General features: G+C 40.7%; 3 protein-coding genes across 4 annotated transcripts; all 3 read left to right on the forward strand.

Moving 5' to 3' along the window:
* Positions 1 to 1,467: 1,467 nt before the first annotated feature.
* LOC311508186 (transmembrane protein 150C-like) lies at positions 1,468 to 5,750 on the forward strand. Its single transcript, XM_084572870.1, has 8 exons — positions 1,468 to 1,601; positions 2,692 to 2,773; positions 3,181 to 3,234; positions 3,315 to 3,350; positions 3,458 to 3,525; positions 4,182 to 4,309; positions 4,383 to 4,566; positions 4,662 to 5,750. Exons 2-8 carry the CDS (start codon positions 2,697 to 2,699, stop codon positions 4,814 to 4,816), a joined length of 702 nt encoding a protein of 233 aa, XP_084428996.1. The 5' UTR covers positions 1,468 to 1,601; positions 2,692 to 2,696; the 3' UTR covers positions 4,817 to 5,750.
* Positions 5,751 to 8,292: 2,542 nt separating this feature from the next.
* LOC311507708 (transmembrane protein 150C-like) lies at positions 8,293 to 17,469 on the forward strand. 2 transcript variants are annotated; one of them, XM_084572159.1, is made up of 8 exons: positions 8,293 to 8,518; positions 13,293 to 13,374; positions 13,937 to 13,990; positions 14,071 to 14,106; positions 14,214 to 14,281; positions 15,015 to 15,142; positions 15,216 to 15,399; positions 15,495 to 17,469. In XM_084572159.1, the coding sequence occupies exons 2-8, from the start codon at positions 13,298 to 13,300 to the stop codon at positions 15,704 to 15,706; spliced, it is 759 nt and encodes a 252-aa protein (XP_084428285.1). In that variant the 5' UTR covers positions 8,293 to 8,518; positions 13,293 to 13,297; the 3' UTR covers positions 15,707 to 17,469. The 2 variants fall into 2 exon arrangements, with proteins under 2 accessions (XP_084428285.1, XP_084428284.1); XM_084572158.1 differs by lacking the exon at positions 8,293 to 8,518 and having other exon boundaries at positions 13,142 to 13,374.
* A 166-nt stretch (positions 17,470 to 17,635) lies between these two features.
* On the forward strand, positions 17,636 to 21,916 carry enoph1 (enolase-phosphatase 1). Its single transcript, XM_084572160.1, has 6 exons — positions 17,636 to 17,961; positions 18,650 to 18,751; positions 19,037 to 19,239; positions 19,996 to 20,128; positions 20,281 to 20,404; positions 20,739 to 21,916. The coding sequence occupies exons 1-6, from the start codon at positions 17,878 to 17,880 to the stop codon at positions 20,876 to 20,878; spliced, it is 786 nt and encodes a 261-aa protein (XP_084428286.1). The 5' UTR covers positions 17,636 to 17,877; the 3' UTR covers positions 20,879 to 21,916.
* Positions 21,917 to 21,942: the final 26 nt, after the last annotated feature.

Here is a 21,942-nt window from a genome sequence, read left to right on the forward strand (position 1 = left end):
CCTCTCTATCCCGGACAACCTCCCATCAGCCAGTGCCCTTCCTCCTCTACTCCCTTGCATCCTCTTTTCTTTCCCTCCTCCTCCTCCTCCTCCTTTTCCGTTGCTCCGGGGCAGTTATTTACGATTAAACTGCATGTTATAAGAGCGTAATTACGTCTGTGAAGGTTCTCAGTCATCCAGGTCATGGTATATCCAACAAAGGTTCAAAAAAGGCAACTTGACTTGTAGAGTTTTTCAAGAAGACGTTTCACCACTCATCTGACTAGCTTCTTCAGTTCATGGCCCACCATGGTGCCCAATACTCAGGCATGCACCAACAGCAGCAGCAGCAAACATCTTTTTGTGCACTACAACAATCCTGAGACTTTATAACCGGAATAAATATACAGATAATTTTAGGTCACAGTGCCGCTTCGAAGGTTTTTGTGTCCTTCAGAGTTTTATTATACTTGTGTATTTGTTTATTCAGGAAAATTGGCCAATATTACATAACTGTGAGTTGTAAAGTAACCCTTGTTTTCAGTATCTGCTGTAACTAAACATTTTTGGTAACTGCTGATGTGTCGTCTACAGCAGCTTGGAGGAATCTTAGCCCATTCCTCAGTTCTGAGATGTTGGTGGGTTTCCTCACATGAACTGAGCATTTCTTTTGGATTAAGGTCAGGACTTTGACTTGTCTGTTCCTAAAACATTCATCTTGTTGTTCTTTAACCGTTCATTTCAATCCTTGGTTCTCATTGTCTTTGCTGCGTGACCCAGTTTCTCTTCAGATTCAGCTCATGAACAGACGTCCTGACATTTTCTTTTAGAATCGGCTGGTATAAAATACACCGATATTGATCTGAAAGGTGCATGAACCCTTAAAGCGGCACTGTAAATACAAACTTTGCTGTATCCGTACGTATAAATGCATCATTGCATAGTCACTGTGTTATAATGTTTAATGCGTAGGTCTTCAACGGGGGCTCTGCGACCCCAAGGGCGTCCGTGGAGGTACTGCAGTGGGGTCGCAAACTTTTTTTTTTTCCCATAAATTTAAGTGTCTTTAAATACACATACATAAGTAGGGGGTCCACAAACGTCTTCAAAGACCTACAAAATGTTTATTTAATTCCTTCAAAACAACCACAAACAGACACAAAGAAAATATTAAAACACCAACAACTTGATAGGGACATAAAGAAACCTCATGACTCGACAAAAATACTACCAAAAAAAAAAAAAAAAAGATATGGACACAAAATTACACAAGAAAGAGAATAAAAACACCACAAGACACAATAATGATTGGCACACAACCACAAAAATAGATGGGTGGGTGTGGGGGGCCCTTTTTACGTGTCAGTGCCCGGGACCCCTCTGTTTTACAATCCGCCCCTGCATACAGTCTAGTACGTGCTTTTATTTTGAAGGGCATACATCCAGATTAACCGTGACTCGTCGCTGGAAAACGAAACTACGTCACTAGTGGCTCTTTGCTGAAGACTAACGATCTCAGGAGTCTAACCGACAATTATTTAACATAAATAGAGACAAAGAAGAAACAAAGATCGGATTTCAGAAGCAGGACCTCGCGTTTACAGCACTTCCGGTCAGCTCTGGTGAGTAGCTCGTCCAGGTAGCTACAGCATGCTAATCGGTCACCTGTCACCTGTAATGTTGACTGTTTAATGTTGCACACCTGTAACGTGTCGGGTCTCGTGCTGAGGTCTCGTGTGGTTTGGGGCTGTTAGCAGTTCACTTCCTCTTTTGATTTGATTTTATATTTTTCTTCTTCTTTTAAACCTAAAGATCCATAAAGAGTCAATTTAGTTATTATTTCACTCAGGGATTATATTTAAGATGCTGTTGAAACATGAACAAATGAATACGTGATGAATTCATAAAATAATAAAACTGTTTGGAGTCTGCAGCACTGACAGACTCAGACTCTGTCTAACTATGTAAACTCTTCATCTGCTGGTTTCTCTCTGCTTCTAGAATAAATCTAATAATAATTATTTCTGAGTGTGTTCGCTCCATGTCTGTAAAGAGACACAGACTCACTACTAAGAGACATTCAGTTTTTATCAAGAGACACAAAACGGCTGCCAAGAGACATATAGTAGCTGCAAAGACAGAGATACTGCAAAGAGAAACACTGAGACACAAACTGGCTACAAAGAGACAAACTGGCTACAAAGAGGCACATTGAAACACAAACTGGCTATAAAGAGACAAACTGGCTACAAAGAGACACACTGAGACACAAACTGGCTACAAAGAGACACATTCAAACACAAACTGGCTACAAAGAGACATACAGTGGCTAGTAGCACACAGACGTACTACAAAGAGACGCATTGAGACACAAACTGGCTACAAAAAGGTAAACATCCTACTTCTTTTTCTATTTCTCCTCCTCTGTTTTCATCTCGTCCTCTCTCCTCCTCCTCCTTTAACGTCTTCTCCATGTGACACAAAGAGACACTAAATTACTACAGAGACATTAAATAGTTACAAAGAGACAAAGAGTCGCTTTGAAGGGACACAGAATGGACACATATCGGTTAAACATCAATCTCAGTCTCCGCCGTGCAGCACAACATTTCAGCAAAAATACACAAAATGTCTACAAAGAGAAACAGAGTTAGCCTACTGTAAACAGATAGTAAATGGTGTCCTTCTTCTTCTTCTTCTTTGGTGTCACAGGAAACATGATGTGGGGCTGCAGCCCGTGGGCTCTTCTGCCTCCCGTCTACTCCCTGTCCACTGCTGCTGGACTGTGGGTGGTGTAAGTTCTGTTCTCCTTTTACTATTTTACATTCACAGCTCATATTAAAAAGAGACACAATCAACTACAACGTGTAGAGAACAACGAAGACACTCAGTGTCCACAAAGAGACAGAAAATACCACAAAAGATATGACGACTGTGAGATACTTTCTGTAAAGAGACACTGACTGATTTGAAACACAAAGAGACACTGAATGACTACAAAGAGACACCAAGAGACACAAAGAGACACAAAGAGACACAGACACAAACGGACTACAAAGAGACACAAAGAGACACCAAGAGACACAAAGAAACACAAACAGACACAAACAGACACAAACGGACTACAAAGAGACACAGAGTTACTACAAAGAGACACTAAATTAATTCTCCTTTAACATCTTGTCTCTTGTATTTAAACAGGTACTCTATAGCTGTCTATAATGAGAACGTAATACCCCTGGGATCACCGTACAGGTCTGACTCTAAACCATGTACTGATGATTATTATTATTTCACTGTTTCCTGTGATTAACTTCTTGTTTTATTCATTTTAGGAAAAGAAATGGTACCCACTATCCTCCCTTCATCAGGTACACACTGTCCTCACTGCCTCTCGTCCTTTTAACAACAAACAGCTGTGATGTAGAGCAGGTTTTATTCTACTGTAGAAGACTAAATACTATTTTTCCTCTCTCAGTATTTCAGGAAACTTTCCTCCAGCCAGCTGCATCTTCAGCGAGGTCATGACCCTGGCAGCTTTTGGAGGTAATATTAACTTTTTTCTCTTTTTTGTTTTTGGTTTTTGGATTCAAACATAAAAATCAAACCACTTTGTTTTTCCAGTTTTTGTTTCTGGTCTTAAAAACAAACTTTAAATCCCAAAAAATACAGCAACATTGGAAACATGGAGACATCTGGGTCTTCTTTTACTGAATCAATTCAGGGTTGTCAATAAAGTTGGGGGAAAACCCTCTTCTTCTTCTTCCTCTTCTTGTTCTTTTTCTATTTCTTTTTCTTTTCTTCTTCTTCTTCTCCTTCTTTGCCATCATCATTTTCTTCTTTTTCTTCTTCTTCTGTTGTTATAATTATTGTATATTCAGTGCTCCACATTGGGCCTCCTGTTTAAAGGGAGTTGTTCTTTGCCACTGTTTCCTTCATTCTTGCTCCGGAGGTTTCAGACCAGAGTTTGTAAAGTGTCTTGTGACAGTTTGAATTGTTATTGACGTTATATCAATAAAATTGAATCAAACTGAACCACTTTATCAGTAAAGTCCTGTAGTGATCGTCATATCAAATTCTTTTTATTTGGCTAAAACGATGGAATCTCTGATCAGAATCATTTCAATCGGGTTGAAGAAATGTTGATTATGATTCAGTCGAGGGGTTGAGCCGTTCCCTCTTCTGGTTCCTCTCTCTTCCAGGGTTTGTCATCGGCGTCCTCCGATACCTTCAGCTGAGAAACAGAGTCATAAAACCTTGGCTGAACATCGCTAGTCTGGTGGCTTTCTCTGTCAGCTGCTTTGGGATGACGCTAGTAGGAAACTTCCAGGTGAGATAACAGATTCACAGACAGGCGATAGAGTACATCCAGACGTGTTAAAGATAAACTCTCTGTTTCTTAGATATTCAACATGAAGATAATTCACTATTTGGGCACCTATACGACGTTTGGCCTGGGGACCCTGTTCTGCTGGGTCCAGTCCTACATCACCCTGAAGGCGAACATTAAGAACGAGGGGAAGAAGATGGCCGTCATTCGGTTCCTGTTGTCTGGAGCCATCACTCTCTGCTTCATCCTCTTTATTTGTATCCGCCCTCCATTGAATGAATGTACACTGTTAGTCTAAGCTCACAGGTTGCCATGTTCTTCACCCTCCAAACCCTTAACTCTTGTGGTTCAGACTTCGTCGTCACAGCTCAGCTCAGGCAGGGACCTCAGTGGCAGTGGTCGCTGGTCACGTTATTCCTCATCTTCATCAGCACTTTTGGCGTCGAGTTTCGCCACAGCCGCTTCCAGATAGTCTGCTCAGACAACGACGCAGACAAATCCCTGTAACCCGAGGGTCAGTTAGAGCCCAGGCTGGTCATGGACCGGGTGTAGTGAGTATTTCCAGCAACAAAGAAAATTATTTACTCGTTTTTAAAGATCACCAGGTCTGACTTCACCGGATGCAGTCCTTCTGAGGAAGGCTAAATGAGCTGGATCACAACGTCATGCATGCATGTTTTAATTCTACAAATGTTTTTATGTGTACAGTTGAAGTTTGAAACTACATACTGGAATTTTGACATGTTAAAGTCTTTAAAACTGATTTTTTTTGGCAACTATAGTTTTGGCAAGTCGGCTAGAACATCTAATTTATAAGGCCAACATTCAAACTTGGTGCGTCTTTATTTGACATCACGGAAAAATCTAAAGTAATCAGCCAAGAGAAAAAATGTGCAACTCAAAGACAAACGTCTGGGTCATCTTTGGGTACAATACTACACATAATGGGACCACTCAACCAAGAGATGGAGCTACTTTGGTACGTCGCTGTAATCCCAAAGGCTGCTCCGCAAACAAAGAAGACGCTTCTCCAAAACAGAAATAAAAGGCAACAAAGTGAAGGCATTAAATGCCACCAGTTAAATGTCAGGGATTGTGAAGAAATAAGTTTAAATTTGTTTAAAATGTGTATAAGTCTAGCCCTTTACCCTGTGTGTTCTGAGTTCAGTTGTAGAATGTTTTTTTGGTTTTATATTTCTACTCTTTTTATCCAGAATGCTTTTTATTTCTCTCCATAATATGCATGTGTGCTGGAATTTAGACTGAATTTTGGGGATTTTAAAAGGACCATTTACTTTCAAGTGGGACACCAACAATTATACTATCAGTGTTTTTTTCAAGTTTCTATTTTTTTAAAAAGATGCTTTATTTTTGTAAAGTCATAAATGCTGTCAAGTATGTATCCATAGCAACCAACCACTATTAATAAAAAAAATATATATACTGCATTTGTGTAGTCTTTAAATTAACCTGAAATCATAAACTTTAAAGGAATTGTTGTTGATTTGTTTCAGTTTGTTTTGGACATTCAAATCCACTTATGTTTAATGACAGTTTCAATAAAGAAAATTTAAGCTAAGCTAATTAGCTGCTATTAAGTCCAAATATCACTGGCCTGAAATGTTGAGATTTGTTTTAAAAAGCAAATAAATAAATACTAACTTAACGTGCGCACTTTCAGATACAGCTTGTCCCAAAATGTGTGTCACCTCCCCAAGTCATGGCTCAAACACAACAAACTGTTCTTGGTTCTGAACCAGCAGTATGTGGAGATCCATTAGAGACAGCAGCTGGTACGCCACATACGTCAAATCCAGCAGAAGCATCAATGTCGACCCAATGAAATGACAACCAAGGGTAGCGCTCATTGTTGCTGACCTGAAAGTTTCCCCGGCTGGGTCAGGCTAGCTAGCTCCAGGGTTGGGCGGCCTTTCCTCACAATATCCAGCTTTTCCTTCAAAGTCTAAAAAGATCTGCAACCAAATCCATCGACAAACTGCTAGCTTGGCTTAAATGGAGCGTTTCTCTGACCATCTAATCCGAGGACGCAAAAACGCTGACACTACCGTAGGCCACAGAGAAGGACTAAGAATACGAAATGCGATTGGCTAAAGGAACAGCGTCATTACAATGTGCTTCAAGCTTCAGCTTTAATTGTGAAGACCCAGGCAGATTTCGTTGAGTCCAACAATACATGATGGTTTAAATATGGATAAAAGCTGTAATGCTGCAGACATAAAATGATAAGAATAGGCTATCCTGGAGAACACAGGTTCTTCAGGTGTTAATGTGAGATCTGAACAGCGTCTCAGTGACTAATTGATCTCGTTCTTTCAGCATGCTCTGCTCAGTAACCCAATAGTTGCATAATTGATGTAACATGCAGCAGTTCTTAACTAACAGAACTTCCTGTGTGACTCCCAGCCTACCCCCAGGTCAACCAGTACCCACCTGGAGCTGGGGGGCCACTTATCTATCAGCCTCTTCAGTACTCCTGCTCCTCCTCCTCCTCACCCCATCGGCTTTCTCTCTCAGTACACTCAGCCCGTCCCATCTCAGCAAGCGCCTCCTCCTCTCTATCCCGGACAACCTCCCATCAGCCAGTGCCCTTCCTCCTCTACTCCCTTGCATCCTCTTTTCTTTCCCTCCTCCTCCTCCTCCTCCTTTTCCGCTGCTCCGGGGCAGTTATTTACAATTAAACTGCATGTTATAAGAGCGTAATTACGTCTGTGAAGGTTCTCAGTCATCCAGGTCATGGTATATCCAACAAAGGTTCAAAAAAGGCAACTGGACTTGTAGAGTTTTTCAAGAAGACGTTTCACCACTCATCTGACTAGCTTCTTCAGTTCATGGCCCACCATGGTGCCCAACACTCAGGCATGCACCAACAGCAGCAGCAGCAAACATCTTTTTGTGCACTACAACAATCCTGAGACTTTATAACCGGAATAAATATACAGATAATTTTTGGTTACAGTGCCGCTTCAAAGGTTTTTGTGTCCTTCAGAGTTTTATTATACTTGTGTATTTGTTTATTCAGGAAAATTGGCCAATATTACATAACTGTGAGTTGTAAAGTAACCCTTGTTTTCAGTATCTGCTGTAACTAAACATTTTTGGTAACTGCTGATGTGTCGTCTACAGCAGCTTGGAGGAATCTTAGCCCATTCCTCAGTTCTGAGATGTTGGTGGGTTTCCTCACATGAACTGAGCATTTCTTTTGGATTAAGGTCAGGACTTTGACTTGTCTGTTCCTAAAACATTCATCTTGTTCTTCTTTAACCGTTCATTTCAATCCTTGGTTCTCGCTGTCTTTGCTGCGTGACCCAGTTTCTCTTCAGATTCAGCTCATGAACAGACGTCCTGACATTTTCTTTTAGAATCGGCTGGTATAAAATACACCGATATTGATCTGAAAGGTGCATGAACCCTTAAAGCGGCACTGTAAATACAAACTTTGCTGTATCCGTACGTATAAATGCATCATTGCATAGTCACTGTGTTATAATGTTTAATGCGTAGGTCTTCAACGGGGGGCTCTGCGACCCCAAGGGCGTCCGTGGAGGTACTGCAGTGGGGTCGCAAACTTTTTTTTTTTTCCATAAATTTAAGTGTCTTTAAATACACATACATAAGTAGGGCATCCACAAACGTCTTTAAAGACCTACAAAATGTTTATTTAATTCCTTCAAAACAACCACAAACAGACACAAAGCAAATATTAAAACACCAACGACTTGAAATGGACACAAAGCAACCTCATGACTCGACAAAAATACTACTACTACAAAAAAAAAAAGATATGGACACAAAATTATGCAAAGTATAGACACAAAACACAAGAAAGAGAATAAAAACACCACAAGACACAATAATGATTGGCACACAACCACAAAAATAGATGGGTGGGTGTGGGGGGCCCTTTTTACGTGTCAGTGCCCGGGACCCCTCTGTTTTACAATCCGCCCCTGCATACAGTCTAGTACGTGCTTTTATTTTGAAGGGCATACATCCAGATTAACCGTGACTCGTCGCTGGAGAACGAAACTACGTCACTAGTGGCTCTTTGCTGAAGACTAACGATCTCAGGAGTCTAACCGACAATCATTTAACATAAATAGAGACAAAGAAGAAACAAAGATCGGATTTCAGAAGCAGGGCGTCGCGTTTACAGCACTTCCGGTCAGCTCTGGTGAGGAGCTCGTCCAGGTACAGCATGCTAATCTATGGAATTAGAACGCTGCCATAAATCGTGCGCGCGCAATGAGACTCGCGCGAGCGCAAATCAAACATCCGCGCGCGCAATGAGACTCGCGCGAGCGCAAATCAAACATCCGCGCGCGCATTTTTGCCCCCCGAGCGCTTTTCCAAGCACTCGCGAGCTATTTTGTAGCTCGCGCGCGCGCAGAGTCCGCTCGCAAAACTTTCCCCTGCTCGCTCGCGAAACTCTCCTCTCCTCGCGCGGAAAACTGTCCCCTGCTCGCGCGCGAGTTATTTCTTTTAGTGGGCGTTTTTGTCAGTGAGGGGGACGGGCCTGGGGGCATGCCAATCACCATTGTATCCCCGAATATAATTGGTTGAGCGTATTGGCCAGTTGAACAGCAGGGTACGGCAACACTACTAGGACAAACGGGACAAACCACACTTATTCACACTCCAGAACAGAAGGTGGCGGTAATGCACCAAAAAGCTGGTTGCCGAACCGCCATTCAGGTAACGTCAAAGACAGTACCCTGCAAACATTTCATCAACCTTGACGGTAGGTCTAAGGGGCGACCTCTAGCGTGAAACGAGTTTAAAATAGGTCTAGGTCGCGCTTCGACCACAAACCAACTTGATGAAAAAAATAAATGTAGGTCTAGGTTGCACCTCGACCACAAACCAACTAGAAGAAAAAATTAAATTATACAACCAATCGGGTGAGCCCTTCTAGCCAATCAGAGGCGGAAAGGGCGGGACCTTCTACTCCAAACCTGGCAGCGGAACGACTGCAGAGAAGCAAGTACGGCACGTACCGAACAGTTTTTTCGGTAAGTTCGTTGACATAAAACATTAGAGACGGTTTATATGTGTTCATTATCATAGACTGTAGGTTCATATTGCAACTTTCTGTGTTTTAAAAAGTGTCATTGACCGACCGTGCGTTATGTGTTTAACTGTCGAGTGGATTTCAAGCTAGCTGCTCACTCGGCTAACATGAAACAGGGCTCTGCAGTGTGCTTTCTGTCTAATATTCTGATATTTTTGGACTATTGGAGTTTAGAAATCCAGACATAAATCAGTGAAGCACTTATACAGACGAGCTGACATGGAGGTGTCCAGAAAATGCATTTTTTTCCCCAAGATAATTTGAAAATGTTAATTTATCTTCATTAAAAAACAAACAAACAAAAAAAACAATAGTAGCCTAATCTATTGATTAGCTGTTAAAATGTTAATATTCAGTGGATTGTGAACATAAAAATTTGACTCCCAATGCAATGCCTAATTGTCTGCTTTGTTAATCAACAATGTTTCTTCTGTTTAAGATCATGTAATGTTTTTATTTTATCATTATCTGGGACTTTTTGGCCTATGTAAATATAACCAAAAAGCAATTTATGTCTGTTTCATGACTTAACATTCATGTGATGTATGTAGTATGTACGTAGGTGAATTAGATGGTAAAACGGTGTATAATTTTCCAAGATGTGTTTAAGAATTGTTAAGTAATATACTTCAAATGTTTATCCAGCTTCACATGACAGAGTGAGGATCTCCACTCCAGGTGAAGGAGCCATTGATAGGAGGGAGAGGGGTCCAGAGGAGATCGTGATCGCCTACAAAGTGTTTTTCAACTGTGTGGGTGTTTTTATGTTTATTGCACATACAGCTAAAAATAAAGAGACCACTGCAGCGATTAAATTGGGATTATTCCACTAATGTTGATTTCTAAACTCCTCCTAAGTTTGAAAAGTAGTGTTGTGTTCTAAAATGAATATGAACCTGTTTTCTTTGCATTATACAACGTCTGAAAACACCAGAATTGTTTTGTCATTTTGACCTGTTGCCATTTTCTGCAAATACATGTTCTAAATGATAATATTTTTTTTTCCAATTTGGGAGAAATTTTGTCAGTAGGTTATAGAATGAAACAAAACTGTTCATTTTACTCAAACACATAGCTATGAATAGTAAAACCAGAGGAACTGATCATTTTGAAGTGGTGTCTTAACTTTTTCCAGAGCTGTATGTGTAAGAATCATGTTGGTCTGATTAGTTTTTAGTTTTTCAAGTGTTCTGATTGTTTGTGTAATAAAACTTTAAAGAAATTGCACTTTTGTGTTGTCAAACTTATAATTTCCCCCCAAAGGTAGGTTCTGTTAATACATTGTATTTATATAAATGTGTTTATTTATAGCAAAAAATATTTTTAATATCATTTATTATTCATTAAATGTATTATCTATATGTAAACACTAATTGTTACAGTTAATCAGTCAGTTTGAACAGATAACATTTCGACGTTGAACAAACGTTAAAACGACGTCGAGACCTAGACGCAGCCAGGGGCTTTAAAAGTAATGCTGAAATGAAGGTTGAAAAGACGTCAGATCGCAACGTCAACATCTTCTCTACCTGCATTTGTCAACCTCTTTTTAACTTCACTGCAGAAACAACATCTAAAACTCGACACATACAGCTGTAAATATATATCAGAATATTTACTGGATCGTTTTTAGAAGGTGAATAATGCGCGCTTAGAAGACATCTGTGTTACAACGGGACGTTGTTTATGACCGTTAAAAAGACGTCGAGGTTGCAACGCGACGTCGTTTCAATTTGCCTTTCAGCATTACTTTTAGACCTCCTGGCGACGTGTACGTTTAGACGTTGTTTCAACGTTTATTAGACGTCGAAATGTTTGCAGGGTTGTGTCTCTTAAAAAGAGTGTCCATGGGCATCTTTGCCTTAATAAGATTTTAATAAGAAATAGCCTACTATATTTTGACACACATCTGCATCTGGACCATACGTCTATATGCTGCTCTCATATCGAGAGTTGCTGACGCCTATATAAACTACAGGCCTTCTATCTTTTTTATTTATTTTTAGGATTTTTTAACATTACGTTTATAATTTTCAGGGAGAAAGAAGTAGTCTAAATCGAGAATATGAACAAAACAGTTTTACCAAAATAAAAAATGTCGTTGTGCAACAGAATCCAAGTTACAAAAAATGATCAGCATTTTATCAGATTAATGTCGACGATGGAGGGAAGGAAAGACAGCACTCAGTCAAACATACTGAAGTTCATTGCTCTGTGTGACATTTTGCAAACTTTCAAGTCAAGACACCAAATCACAATACATGTCATTCAGGCATTCGGGGCTGTGTGGTTTGTACCGTTTGTCCTAGTAGTGTTGCCGTACCCTGCTGTTCAACTGGCCAACACGCTCAACCAATTATATTCGGGGATACAATGGTGATTGGCATGCCCCCAGGCCCGTCCCCCTCACTGACAAAAACGCCCAGTAAAAGAAATAACTCGCGCGCGAGCAGGGGACAGTTTTCCGCGCGAGGAGAGGAGAGTTTCGCGAGCGAGCAGGGGAAAGTTTTGCGAGCGGACTCTGCGCGCGCGCGAGCTACAAAATAGCTCGCGAGTGCTTGGAAAAGCGCTCGGGGGGCAAAAATGCGCGCGCGGATGTTTGATTTGCGCTCGCGCGAGTCTCATTGCGCGCGCGGATGTTTGATTTGCGCTCGCGCGAGTCTCATTGCGCCGCGCACGATTTATGGCAGCGTTCTAATTCCATACTAATCGGTCACCTGTCACCTGTCACTTGTAATGTTGACTGTTTTTCACTTCCTGTTTTGGTTCGATCGATCTCTTATTTTATATTTTTCTGCTTCATTTAAACCTAAAGATCCATAAAGAGTCAGTTTAGTTATTTCACTCAGGGATTATATTTATGCTACTGACACATGAACGAATGGATACGTGATGAATTCATAAAATAATAAAACTGATAATGTGGTTAGAAACAGGTTTGGAGTCTGCAACACTGACAGACTCTGACTCTGTCTAACTATGTAAAGTCTTCATCTGCTGGTTTCTCTCTGCTTCTAGAATAAATCTAATAATAATTGTTTCTGAGTGTGTTTGCTCCATGTGGGGTAAACATCCTCCTCTACCTTCTACTTCTTCTACTTCTTCTTCAAGTGTCTGTAAAGAGACACAGACTCACTATTAACAGACACTGTGTTTTTGTAAACAAACACAAAATGGCTGCCAAGAGACATAGTGGCTACAAAGACACAGATGTACTGCAAAGAGACACAAACTGACTACAGAGAGACACAAAGACACACAAACTGGCTACAAAGAGACACAAAGAGACATATAGTGGCTACAAAGAGACATATAGTGGCTACAAAGACACAGATGTACTACAAAGAGACACAAACTGGCCACTAAGAAACACATTGAGACACAAAGAGACGCAAATCGGCTACAAAGAGACACAAAGAGACATATAGTGGCTACAAAGAGACATATATAGTGGCTACAAAGACACAGACGTCCTACAAAGAGACACAAAGACACACAAACTGGCTACAAAGAGACATATTGAGACACGTACTGACTACAAAGAGACACAAACTGGCTACAAAAAGGTAAACATCCTACTCCTTTTTCTATTCCTCCTTCTCTGTCTTCATCTTGTCCTTCCTCCTCCTCCTCCTTTAACGTCTTTTCCATGTGACACAAAGAGACACTAAATTACTACAGAGACATTAAATAGAATGTCCCTATGAAGGGACACAAAATGGACACATATTGGTTAAACATCCTTCTTTTCTGTGCAGCACAAAATTTCAGCAAAAATACACAAAATGTCTACAAAGAGAAACAGAGTTACTGTAAACAGATAGTAAATGGTCTCCTCCTTCTTCTTCTTCTTCTTCTTCTTCTTCTTCTTCTTCTTCTTCTTTGGTGTCACAGGAAACATGATGTGGGGCTGCAGCCCGTGGGCTCTTCTGCCTCCCATCTACTCCGTGTCCACTGCTGCTGGACTGTGGCTGGTGTAAGTTCTGTTCTCCTTCTACCGGACGTTTACATTCACGGCTCATATTAAAAAGAGACACAATCAACTACAGCGTGTAGAGGACAATGGAGACACTCAATGTCCATAAAGAGACAGAAAATACCACAAAAGATTAGTATGACGACTGTGAGATACTTTCTGTAAAAAGACACTGACTGATTTGAGACACAAAGAGACACTGAATGACAACAAAGAGACACAAACGGACTACAAAGAGACACCAGGAGACACAAAGAGACACCAAGAGACACAAAGTGACTATAAAGGTACACAAAGAGACTATAAAGAGACACAAAGAGAGACAAATATACACAAACTGACTACAAAGAGACACAAAGAAACACAAACTGACTACAAAGACACAAAAAGAGACACAAACTGACTACAAAGAGGCACAAAGAGAGACAAATATACACAAACTGACTACAGGGAGACATAAAGAGACACAAATCGACTACAGAGAGACAGAGTTACTACAAAGAGACACTAAATTATGTTTTTATTCTCCTTTAACATCTTGTTCCCTCTTGTATTTAAACAGGTACTCTATAGCTGTCTATAATGAGAACGTGATAACCCTGGGATCACCGTACAGGTCTGACTCTAAACCATGTACTGATGATTATTATTATTTCACTGTTTCCCATGATTAACTTCTTGTTTTATTCATTTTAGCAAAAGAAATGGTACCCACTATCCTCCCTTCATCAGGTACACACTGTCCTCACTGCCTCTCGTCCTTTTAACAACAAACAGCTGTGATGTAGAGCAGGTTTTATTCTATTGTAGAAGACTAAATACTATTTTTCCTCTCTCAGTATTTCAGGAAACTTTCCTCCAGCCAGCTGCATCTTCAGCGAGGTCATGACCCTGGCAGGTTTTGGAGGTAATATTAACTTTTTTCTCTTTTTTTTTTTTGGTTTTTGGATTCAAACATAAACATCAAACCACTTTGTTTTTCCAGTTTTTGTTTCTGGTCTTTAAAACAAACTTTAAATACCAAAAAATGCAGCAACATTGGAAACGTGGAGACGTCTGGGTCTTCTTCTACTGAATCAATTCAGGGCTGTCAATAAAGTTGGGGGAAAACCCTCTTCTTCTTCTTCTTCTTCTTCATCTTCTTTGTCCTCTTTATCTTCTTCTTCTTCTTCGTCCTCTTCTTCATCCTTTTCTTCTTCTTCCTTTACCTTTCCTTTTTCTTTTCTTTTCTTCTTCTTCTCCTTCTTCTTATCCTTCTTTGTTATCATCTTCTTCTTCTTCTTCATCTTCTTCTCTTGTTATAATTCTTGTAGATTCAGGGCTCCACACTGGGCCTCCTGTCATAAGGGAGTTGTTCTTTGCCACTGTTTCCTTCATTCTTGCTCTGGAGGTTTCAGACCAGAGTTTGTAAAGTGTCTCGAGACAGTTTGTATTGTTATTGACGTTATATCAATAAAATTGAATTGAACTGAACCACTTTATCAGTAAAGTCCTGTAGTGATCATCTGTTCAAATCCTTTTTATTTGGCTAAAACGATGGAATCTCTGGTCAGAATCATTTCAGTCGGGTTGAAGAAATGTTGATTATGATTCAGTCGAGGTGTTGAGCCGTTCCCTCTCCTGGTTCTTCTCTCTTCCAGGGTTTGTCATCGGCGTCCTCCGATACCTTCAGCTGAGAAACAGAATCATAAAACCTTGGCTGAACATTGCTAGTCTGGTGGCCTTCTCTGCCGGCTGCTTTGGGATGACGCTAGTAGGAAACTTCCAGGTAAGAGAACAGCTTCACAGACAGACGATAGAGCACATCCAGACGTGTTAAAGATCAACTCTGTGTTTCTTAGATATTCAACATGAGGAGGACTCACGACATGGGCACCCTGATGACGTTTGGCCTGGGGACGCTGTTCTGCTGGGTCCAGTCTTACATCACCCTGAAGGCGAACATTAAGAACGAGGGGAGGAAGGTGGCCATCGTTCGGTTCCTGTTGTCTGGAGCCATCTCTCTCTGCATCATCCTCAAAACTTGTATCCTCCCTCCGTTGAATGAATGTAAACTGTCAGTCTAAGCTCACAGGTTGCCATGTTCTTCACCCTCCAGACCCTTAACTCTTGTGGTTCAGACTTTGCCCTCACATCTCAGCTCAGCCAGGGAGCTCAGTGCCAGTGGTCGCTGGTCATGTTCTTCCTCATCTTCATCAGCACTTTTGGCGTCGAGTTTCGCCACAGCCGCTTCCAGATAGTCTGCTCAGACCACGACGCAGACACATCCCCGCACCCCGGGGGTCAGTTAGAGACCTCGGAAGTTGCCAGGCTGGACCTGGACCGGCTCTAGTGAGTATTTCCAGCAACAAAGAAAATTATTTAAAGATTTTTTAAAGATCGCCAGGTCCGACTCCACCAGATGCACGTGTTAGCAGCCCCTCTGGAGACGCCTAAACGAGCTGGATCACTACATCGTGCATGCATGGTTGAATTTTACAAATGTTTTTATGTGTACAGTTGAAGTTTGAATCTACATACTTGAATTTTGACATGTTAAAGTATTTAAAACAGATTTTTTGGCAACTATAGTTTTAGCAAGTCGGCTAGAACATCTAAATTTATGCATGACACCAAAAATTATCTGAATTCCATTGGATCAGAAATCGACATGCATTGAGCTAGCACCAATAATTGAAGGTGTATCTGTGGGTTGCTTTTAAGGCCAACATTCAAACTTGGTGCCTCTTTGTTTGACATCACGGAAAAATCAAAAGTAATCAGCCAAGAGAAAAAATGTGCAACTCAAAGACAAACGTCTGGGTCATCTTTGCAAACAATTCTACACATAGTGAGACCATTCAACCCAGAGATTAAGCTACTTTGGTACGAAAAGTACAAATCACGAAGACACTAGAGGAAACAGACACAAAAATCCACAATAACACGAGTCCTACATTGCTATAATCCGAAAGGCTGCTCTGCAAACGAAGAAGACGCTTCTCCGAAACAGAAATAAAAGACTAGAGCTGCACACAGGGACAAAGATCTGTCCTCTAGTCTGATGAAACAAGAACTTAAACTGTTTGGCCACAATAACCGTCGTCCGGAGGCTTGCAAGCCAAAGAACGGCATCTTGACTGTGAAGCACGGCGGCGGCAGCATCATGTCGTAGCAGGGATTAGTGCACTTCAGGAAAATCTAAGGTATTATGAGGAAGGCAGATTATGTGGATATATTGAGGGAACATCTGAAAATGTCAGCTGTGAAGCTTGGTCATAAATAGGTCTTAAAAAAAGACCATGACACCAACAAAGTGGAGGCATTAGAGATAAGCTGAAAACCTTCCAGCAGTTTAAATGTCAGGGATTGTGAAGAAACAAGTTTAAATGTGTTTGGTTAAGGTGTATAGAAACTTCTTTTGATATTTAATCTTTGGGGAAATGTATAAATCTAGCCCTTTACACTGTGTGTTGTGATTTCAGTTGTAGAGTGTTTTTTTGGTTTTATATTTCTACTCTTTTTATCCAGAATGCTAAATCATTATGTGTTCTTTCTCTTTTTATTTCTCTCCATAATATACATGTGTGCTGGAATTTAGATTGAATTTTGGGGGATTTTAAAAGGACCATTTAGTTTTAAGTGGGACACCAACAATCATACTATCAATGTTTTATTTAAAGTTTCTATTTTTTTTAAAAAGACGCTTTATTTTTGTAAAGTCATTAATGCTGTCAAGTATGTATCTACAGCAACTAACCACTATCAGTAAAAAAAATATATACTGCGTTTGTGTTGTCTTTAACTTAACCTGAAATCATAAACTTTAAAGGAACTGTTTTTGATTTGTTTTGGTTTGTTTTTCACATTCAAATCCACTTTATTGACACAAAAATTGTCAATAAAGATAGTTTAAGCTAAGCTAATTAGCTGCTATTATTCCTTGTTATTGTGTTTCTGCCTTTCTATTTTTCAAATTCCGTGGTGTATATTACACTTTCTGCTGCTGTAACGGGTGAATTTCCCCGCTGTGGGATAAATAAAGTATAATCTAATCTAAGTCCAAATATCACTGGACTGAAATGTTGAGATTTGTTTTAAAAAGTAAGGTATTAAACGGGTATGGAACATAGACTGTGTTTTCTAGTTTATGTTATGGAACAGTTTCAATAAAGTTGTTACAGTATTGAAAAAAAAATTCTTCTTCGCTCCTTTTTATTGTTGCACAAACTCTCGCTACCGCCACCTACTGAGCTACAGGCTAAAGTGACGGAGCGGAGCAGAACATGTGTGCTGCTGCTGCTGATGCATCGCTGTGATTTAGTGTGTTAGCTAGCTGCGACGATATGGCACGGATAGCTAGCTAGTGGCTAACGACCGGTTACATTTAACGTTTATAATCGTTGTTTCGCTCGATCTGTGCGACGCCGCGGAGGGGAGAGCCAGCGAGGACCTGCGCTACCAGCTTGCTGCTAATTAAGCTAACGTCAGCTAACGAAACGAGCTAATAATACAAATAAAAAAATGGCCACTCTTTCTATTCCTGCCTGCACCAGTGCACTGCTGTTGGATATCGAAGGCACCACTACACCGATCACGTTTGTAAAGGTAAATTATATTAAATGAAACTGCCTTTTTTTAATTTTTATTTTTAAAGTAAGAATTTAATAGCATGCTACGCTAATTGTGCACGGTTCAACGGCTATGCTAACAGCTACCTGTCACACCGGTAGCTGGCAGCTAAAGCAGATTGACGTGTTTGACAATTGTGGGACGAGGAAGAAGAGTTACACCTTTTATTTAAAGCTTATTTTCTTTATCTTTTTCTATGTTTTGTTGAGTTACCCTTTATTAAATCGTTTAATATTCGCTTTTTGTAACCATTTGGTACAAAACAGACCTCATGCTGCGTTCAGGTCAAACCAAAATAGTCGTAATTAAGACTTTCCTTCTTGTAAATGGACATTTATTAAAGTATTTGTGCTTTTATGATATTAAAGTTAACAAAATATACATATCAGCCAACACAGGTAACTCGTGCCAGGCCATAACATGTGATGATTAACCTCTATAATATATTAAGTGATATACTGAGTCACGCAAAACCTATTAAGTGATTATAACTCATAAATGGGGTGGATTACGTCTCACATGGTGTTTTATAAGGAGACTACCTACAAATAAGGCAATAAATCAAGAAGAGGACATTTTTAAATTGACCTTGGGAGTATGTTCAAGTAAAGTGTTTTTTAGTTTGATTTGTTTTGGTGTAACGTGTCCTCATTTTTATTTGCAGGACATCTTATTCCCTTACATCAAGGAGCATCTGGAGGACTATTTGTCCTCTCACTGGGAGGAAGACGAGTGTAAACAAGACGTTCATCTCCTAAAGAAGCAGGTAAGGAGACCACTGAGACAAAATCTTTCATTTTCAGCATTGTAATAAACAAAGAAGAGAAGACTTGGACTAATTAATGTGTATAAAAGTATTATTTCTAATGTACACGTGTTTTATTTATGTTTAATGTCCAATTACTGAGGCTTGAAGGAGGTGGGTTACAATTAAGACCTGGATTTAAATGAATAAATACACTAAACCCAGTGAAACGCTTCCCTTTACACCTGTAGGACGTAAATAAACGTCGTCGATCCTCCTGTTAAATGCACGGCCGTTTTCTTGCAGATCGAGGAGGACATGAGACAGCATCGGTCGTGTCCCGTCCACGCCGTGGACCAGACCGTGCACACGGACGAGGAGAAGGCCATCAGAGAGGTGGTGGAGAACGTGCTGTGGCAGATGGCGGCGGACAGGAAGTCCACGGCGCTCAAGCAGCTCCAGGGCCACATGTGGAGGGCGGCGTACTCTTCGGGGAGAATCAAAGGCGAGTAAGTACGCTGATCGTTTTCCTCACGTTTGCCAGAAGCACAGTGAACATGAACACGGAGTCTGTGGTGACTAATGTGGCTTCTAGAGTGACGTGTTCTTGTCGGAAACAAGACACAAGGGTGACTTTAACTCTTTATATCAGACATATATTTGCATAAACACACATATACACTGCCTGGCCACCTGGATTTAGCTAAGCAAACAGATACGAGCCTCCTGTTGGATAATTACTGCATGGGTGATAATCTTTCAGCTGTCAACAAGTTATTTAACCTCAACTGATGCAATGAGTAGCTTCTCATTTCTTCAACAACCATGTCTAAAGACACATCCTGTGGTCGTGGTAAAGATGTTAGTCTGTTTGAGAAGGGTCAACTCATTGGCATGCATCAAGCAGAGAAAACATCTAAGGAGATTGAAGAAACTACTAAAACTGGGTTAAGAACTGTCCAACGCTTTATTAAAAACTGGAAGGATAGTGGAGAACCATCGTAAATCGAAATCAAATCTCAGAAAAGCAACAGTAGAACTCAGGGCTATGTTTAATAGTGAAAGTAAGAACATTTCCACACGTACAATGTGAAGGGAACTCAAGGGACTGGGACTGAACAGCTGTGTAGCCTTAAGAAAACCACTAATCAGTGAGGCTGACTGGAAAAAAATGCTTCAGTTTGCTAGAGAATTTGCTTCAGAAAAGAAAGACAGACGTGTCTTGATGATGTTGGGCCTTTCTTCTTTTTTTTTTTTTGAAACAGGGTCTATCAGGACGTGGTTCCATCCATCAAAATGTGGAGAGGACAAGGACTGAAGGTCTACATTTACTCCTCTGGAAGCGTCGAGGCTCAGAAACTTCTGTTTGGATACTCTGTGGAAGGAGATGTTTTAGATGTGAGTACTTGTAACGTAGAATTAAAACGTGTCTCTGCATGCATCTTGAACCACCACGTTTCACACTCTAGACTCTTAATACCAGGTCCAAACAACTCCTAAAGGTCTCCAAGTTCCAAAGTCTAATTTGGATGTCTGTTTATCGTTTTCAGTTATTTGACGGACACTTTGACACGAATATAGGAGCTAAGGTCGACTGCAAAAGCTACGAGAGGATTGCGGAGAGGATCGGCTGTCCGCCTGAGGAAATCACGTTTTTGACAGATGTCACCCGAGGTGAGTTAGCAGGGATGCACCGATCAGGCATAACATTATGACCACTTTCATGATATTGTGTAGGCCTCCAAAACAGTGGTGACTCATCAGAGAATGGACATGGGCCTTCTGAGGATGTCCTGTGGTGTCTGGCAACAGGATGTTAGTGTTAGTGGGGGGGCCTTTGAGGGGAGGGGCCTCTGTGGATCAATGTTATTTACTTCTCTCATGGTCCTAATGTTGTGGCTGATCGGTATACATATTATTATTCTCTTCTTCTTCTTCTCGGTCCTCGCAGTAGTGCAGCTGTTCTCGACTGAATCACATTACATCTTGCGTTGATTTGTCGTTGCAGAGGCCAAAGCAGCGGAAGAAGCCGGGATGAACGTGGTGGTGGTGGTCAGGCCCGGAAACATGGAGCTGACGGACGAGGAGAGGGCCCACTATAACCTCATTACCTCCTTTAACCAACTTCAGCTGACAGGACGTGCTTAACGCAGAGCATTAATGGAGGCAGAGACGACGACGACTCTGGCTTCACTTCACCTCCTCCTCCTCCTCCTCCTCCTCCTCCTTTCTTTGCCCTTGATCGTCTTTTTTTTATTATTATTTTTTGTTGACAGCTGAAGTAGTAGACGATTCAGCTGGGACTAGCCTCCAGCGGAGCTAATAATATTATTAATAATAATAAAAGTCCCAGCCTGGAAGACGTTCAGCTACCCAGTTGTTTCAGGATGCCTTCAACATGTACGGAACATCACTGTCATCGGACCGTTTGATTGGCTGGGAGCTGCAGGTAGAAGGTGCTGAGCTAGAATGAAGCTACGAGCCTGAAGGAAGCTGCACACGACGTGAGATTTTTACCTTTTAGATGAATATTTGACTGCCACTTTCCGACTGTATGTATGTATGTGTGTGCGCGTTTGTTTGTTCCCATTTTGTAAATGTTCATGTACCGTTTTCTTCCTCCTTCACTCACACATGTATGAAGTTAATGTTAAGTGTCATGTTTTAGACGGTAGAGCAACAATATAGATGCACTCAAGACAGGAAGTTCTAACGTTGTTAGAGCAAAACTAATTTCTCTAAAATCCCTAATAACCTATTTAAGATGTTCCTTCCAGTCCAGCTGCCTTTATTTTTTTTTTAAAGCTTTGTTTCTTTTGGGTTAATGTGTTCAGACTGTGCTATTTCAGAACGTTATTATTTGAGGAAATGGTGAAACTATCAAGTGTCCCTAACGACTTTTATCTAAAACACTTATTGAGTGTAAACTAGATCGGATCGAACGGTTTTCTTTTGATTTCCTTACTTTAATGCAAGTGAGATGTCTTAACTGATCCCCTCGCAGGTAAACGGTGTCTATTTAAATGTGCCATCCTTGTTGTTCGTCTGTAACGTGGGTCTTGGAAAGAAAAAAACAAACAAAAAAAAAACAGGAAACATTGCCAAACTGATGATTTTATGTGTGGAACAGTAGCTGGTATTATTTAGGAAAACGTAATTCCAATAAATGCCTTGTCTCACACTGAAGCCTGTCTCCTCTTTCGGTTCGGCCT

This window comes from Chelon labrosus, assembly GCF_963514085.1.
Source record: "Chelon labrosus genome assembly, chromosome: 22".
Taxonomy (NCBI): domain Eukaryota; kingdom Metazoa; phylum Chordata; class Actinopteri; order Mugiliformes; family Mugilidae; genus Chelon; species Chelon labrosus.

What these genes read in the sequence shown, in the direction of transcription:
- LOC311508186 (XM_084572870.1), top strand. Translation starts at nt 2,697, where the DNA reads ATGATGTGGGGCTGCAGCCCGTGGGCTCTTCTGCCTCCCGTCTACTCC. An exon ending in CCCCTGGGATCACCGTACAG is followed by an intron (nt 3,235 to 3,314) that starts GTCTGACTCTAA and finishes TATTCATTTTAG; the next exon opens with GAAAAGAAATGGTACCCACT. An exon ending in CTGCTTCATCCTCTTTATTT is followed by an intron (nt 4,567 to 4,661) that starts GTATCCGCCCTC and finishes CTTGTGGTTCAG; the next exon opens with ACTTCGTCGTCACAGCTCAG.
- LOC311507708 (XM_084572158.1), top strand. Translation starts at nt 13,226, where the DNA reads ATGGTCTCCTCCTTCTTCTTCTTCTTCTTCTTCTTCTTCTTCTTCTTC. An exon ending in ACCCTGGGATCACCGTACAG is followed by an intron (nt 13,991 to 14,070) that starts GTCTGACTCTAA and finishes TATTCATTTTAG; the next exon opens with CAAAAGAAATGGTACCCACT. An exon ending in GACCCTGGCAGGTTTTGGAG is followed by an intron (nt 14,282 to 15,014) that starts GTAATATTAACT and finishes TCTCTCTTCCAG; the next exon opens with GGTTTGTCATCGGCGTCCTC.
- enoph1 (XM_084572160.1), top strand. Translation starts at nt 17,878, where the DNA reads ATGGCCACTCTTTCTATTCCTGCCTGCACCAGTGCACTGCTGTTGGAT. An exon ending in TGGAAGGAGATGTTTTAGAT is followed by an intron (nt 20,129 to 20,280) that starts GTGAGTACTTGT and finishes TATCGTTTTCAG; the next exon opens with TTATTTGACGGACACTTTGA. An exon ending in TTTGACAGATGTCACCCGAG is followed by an intron (nt 20,405 to 20,738) that starts GTGAGTTAGCAG and finishes TTGTCGTTGCAG; the next exon opens with AGGCCAAAGCAGCGGAAGAA.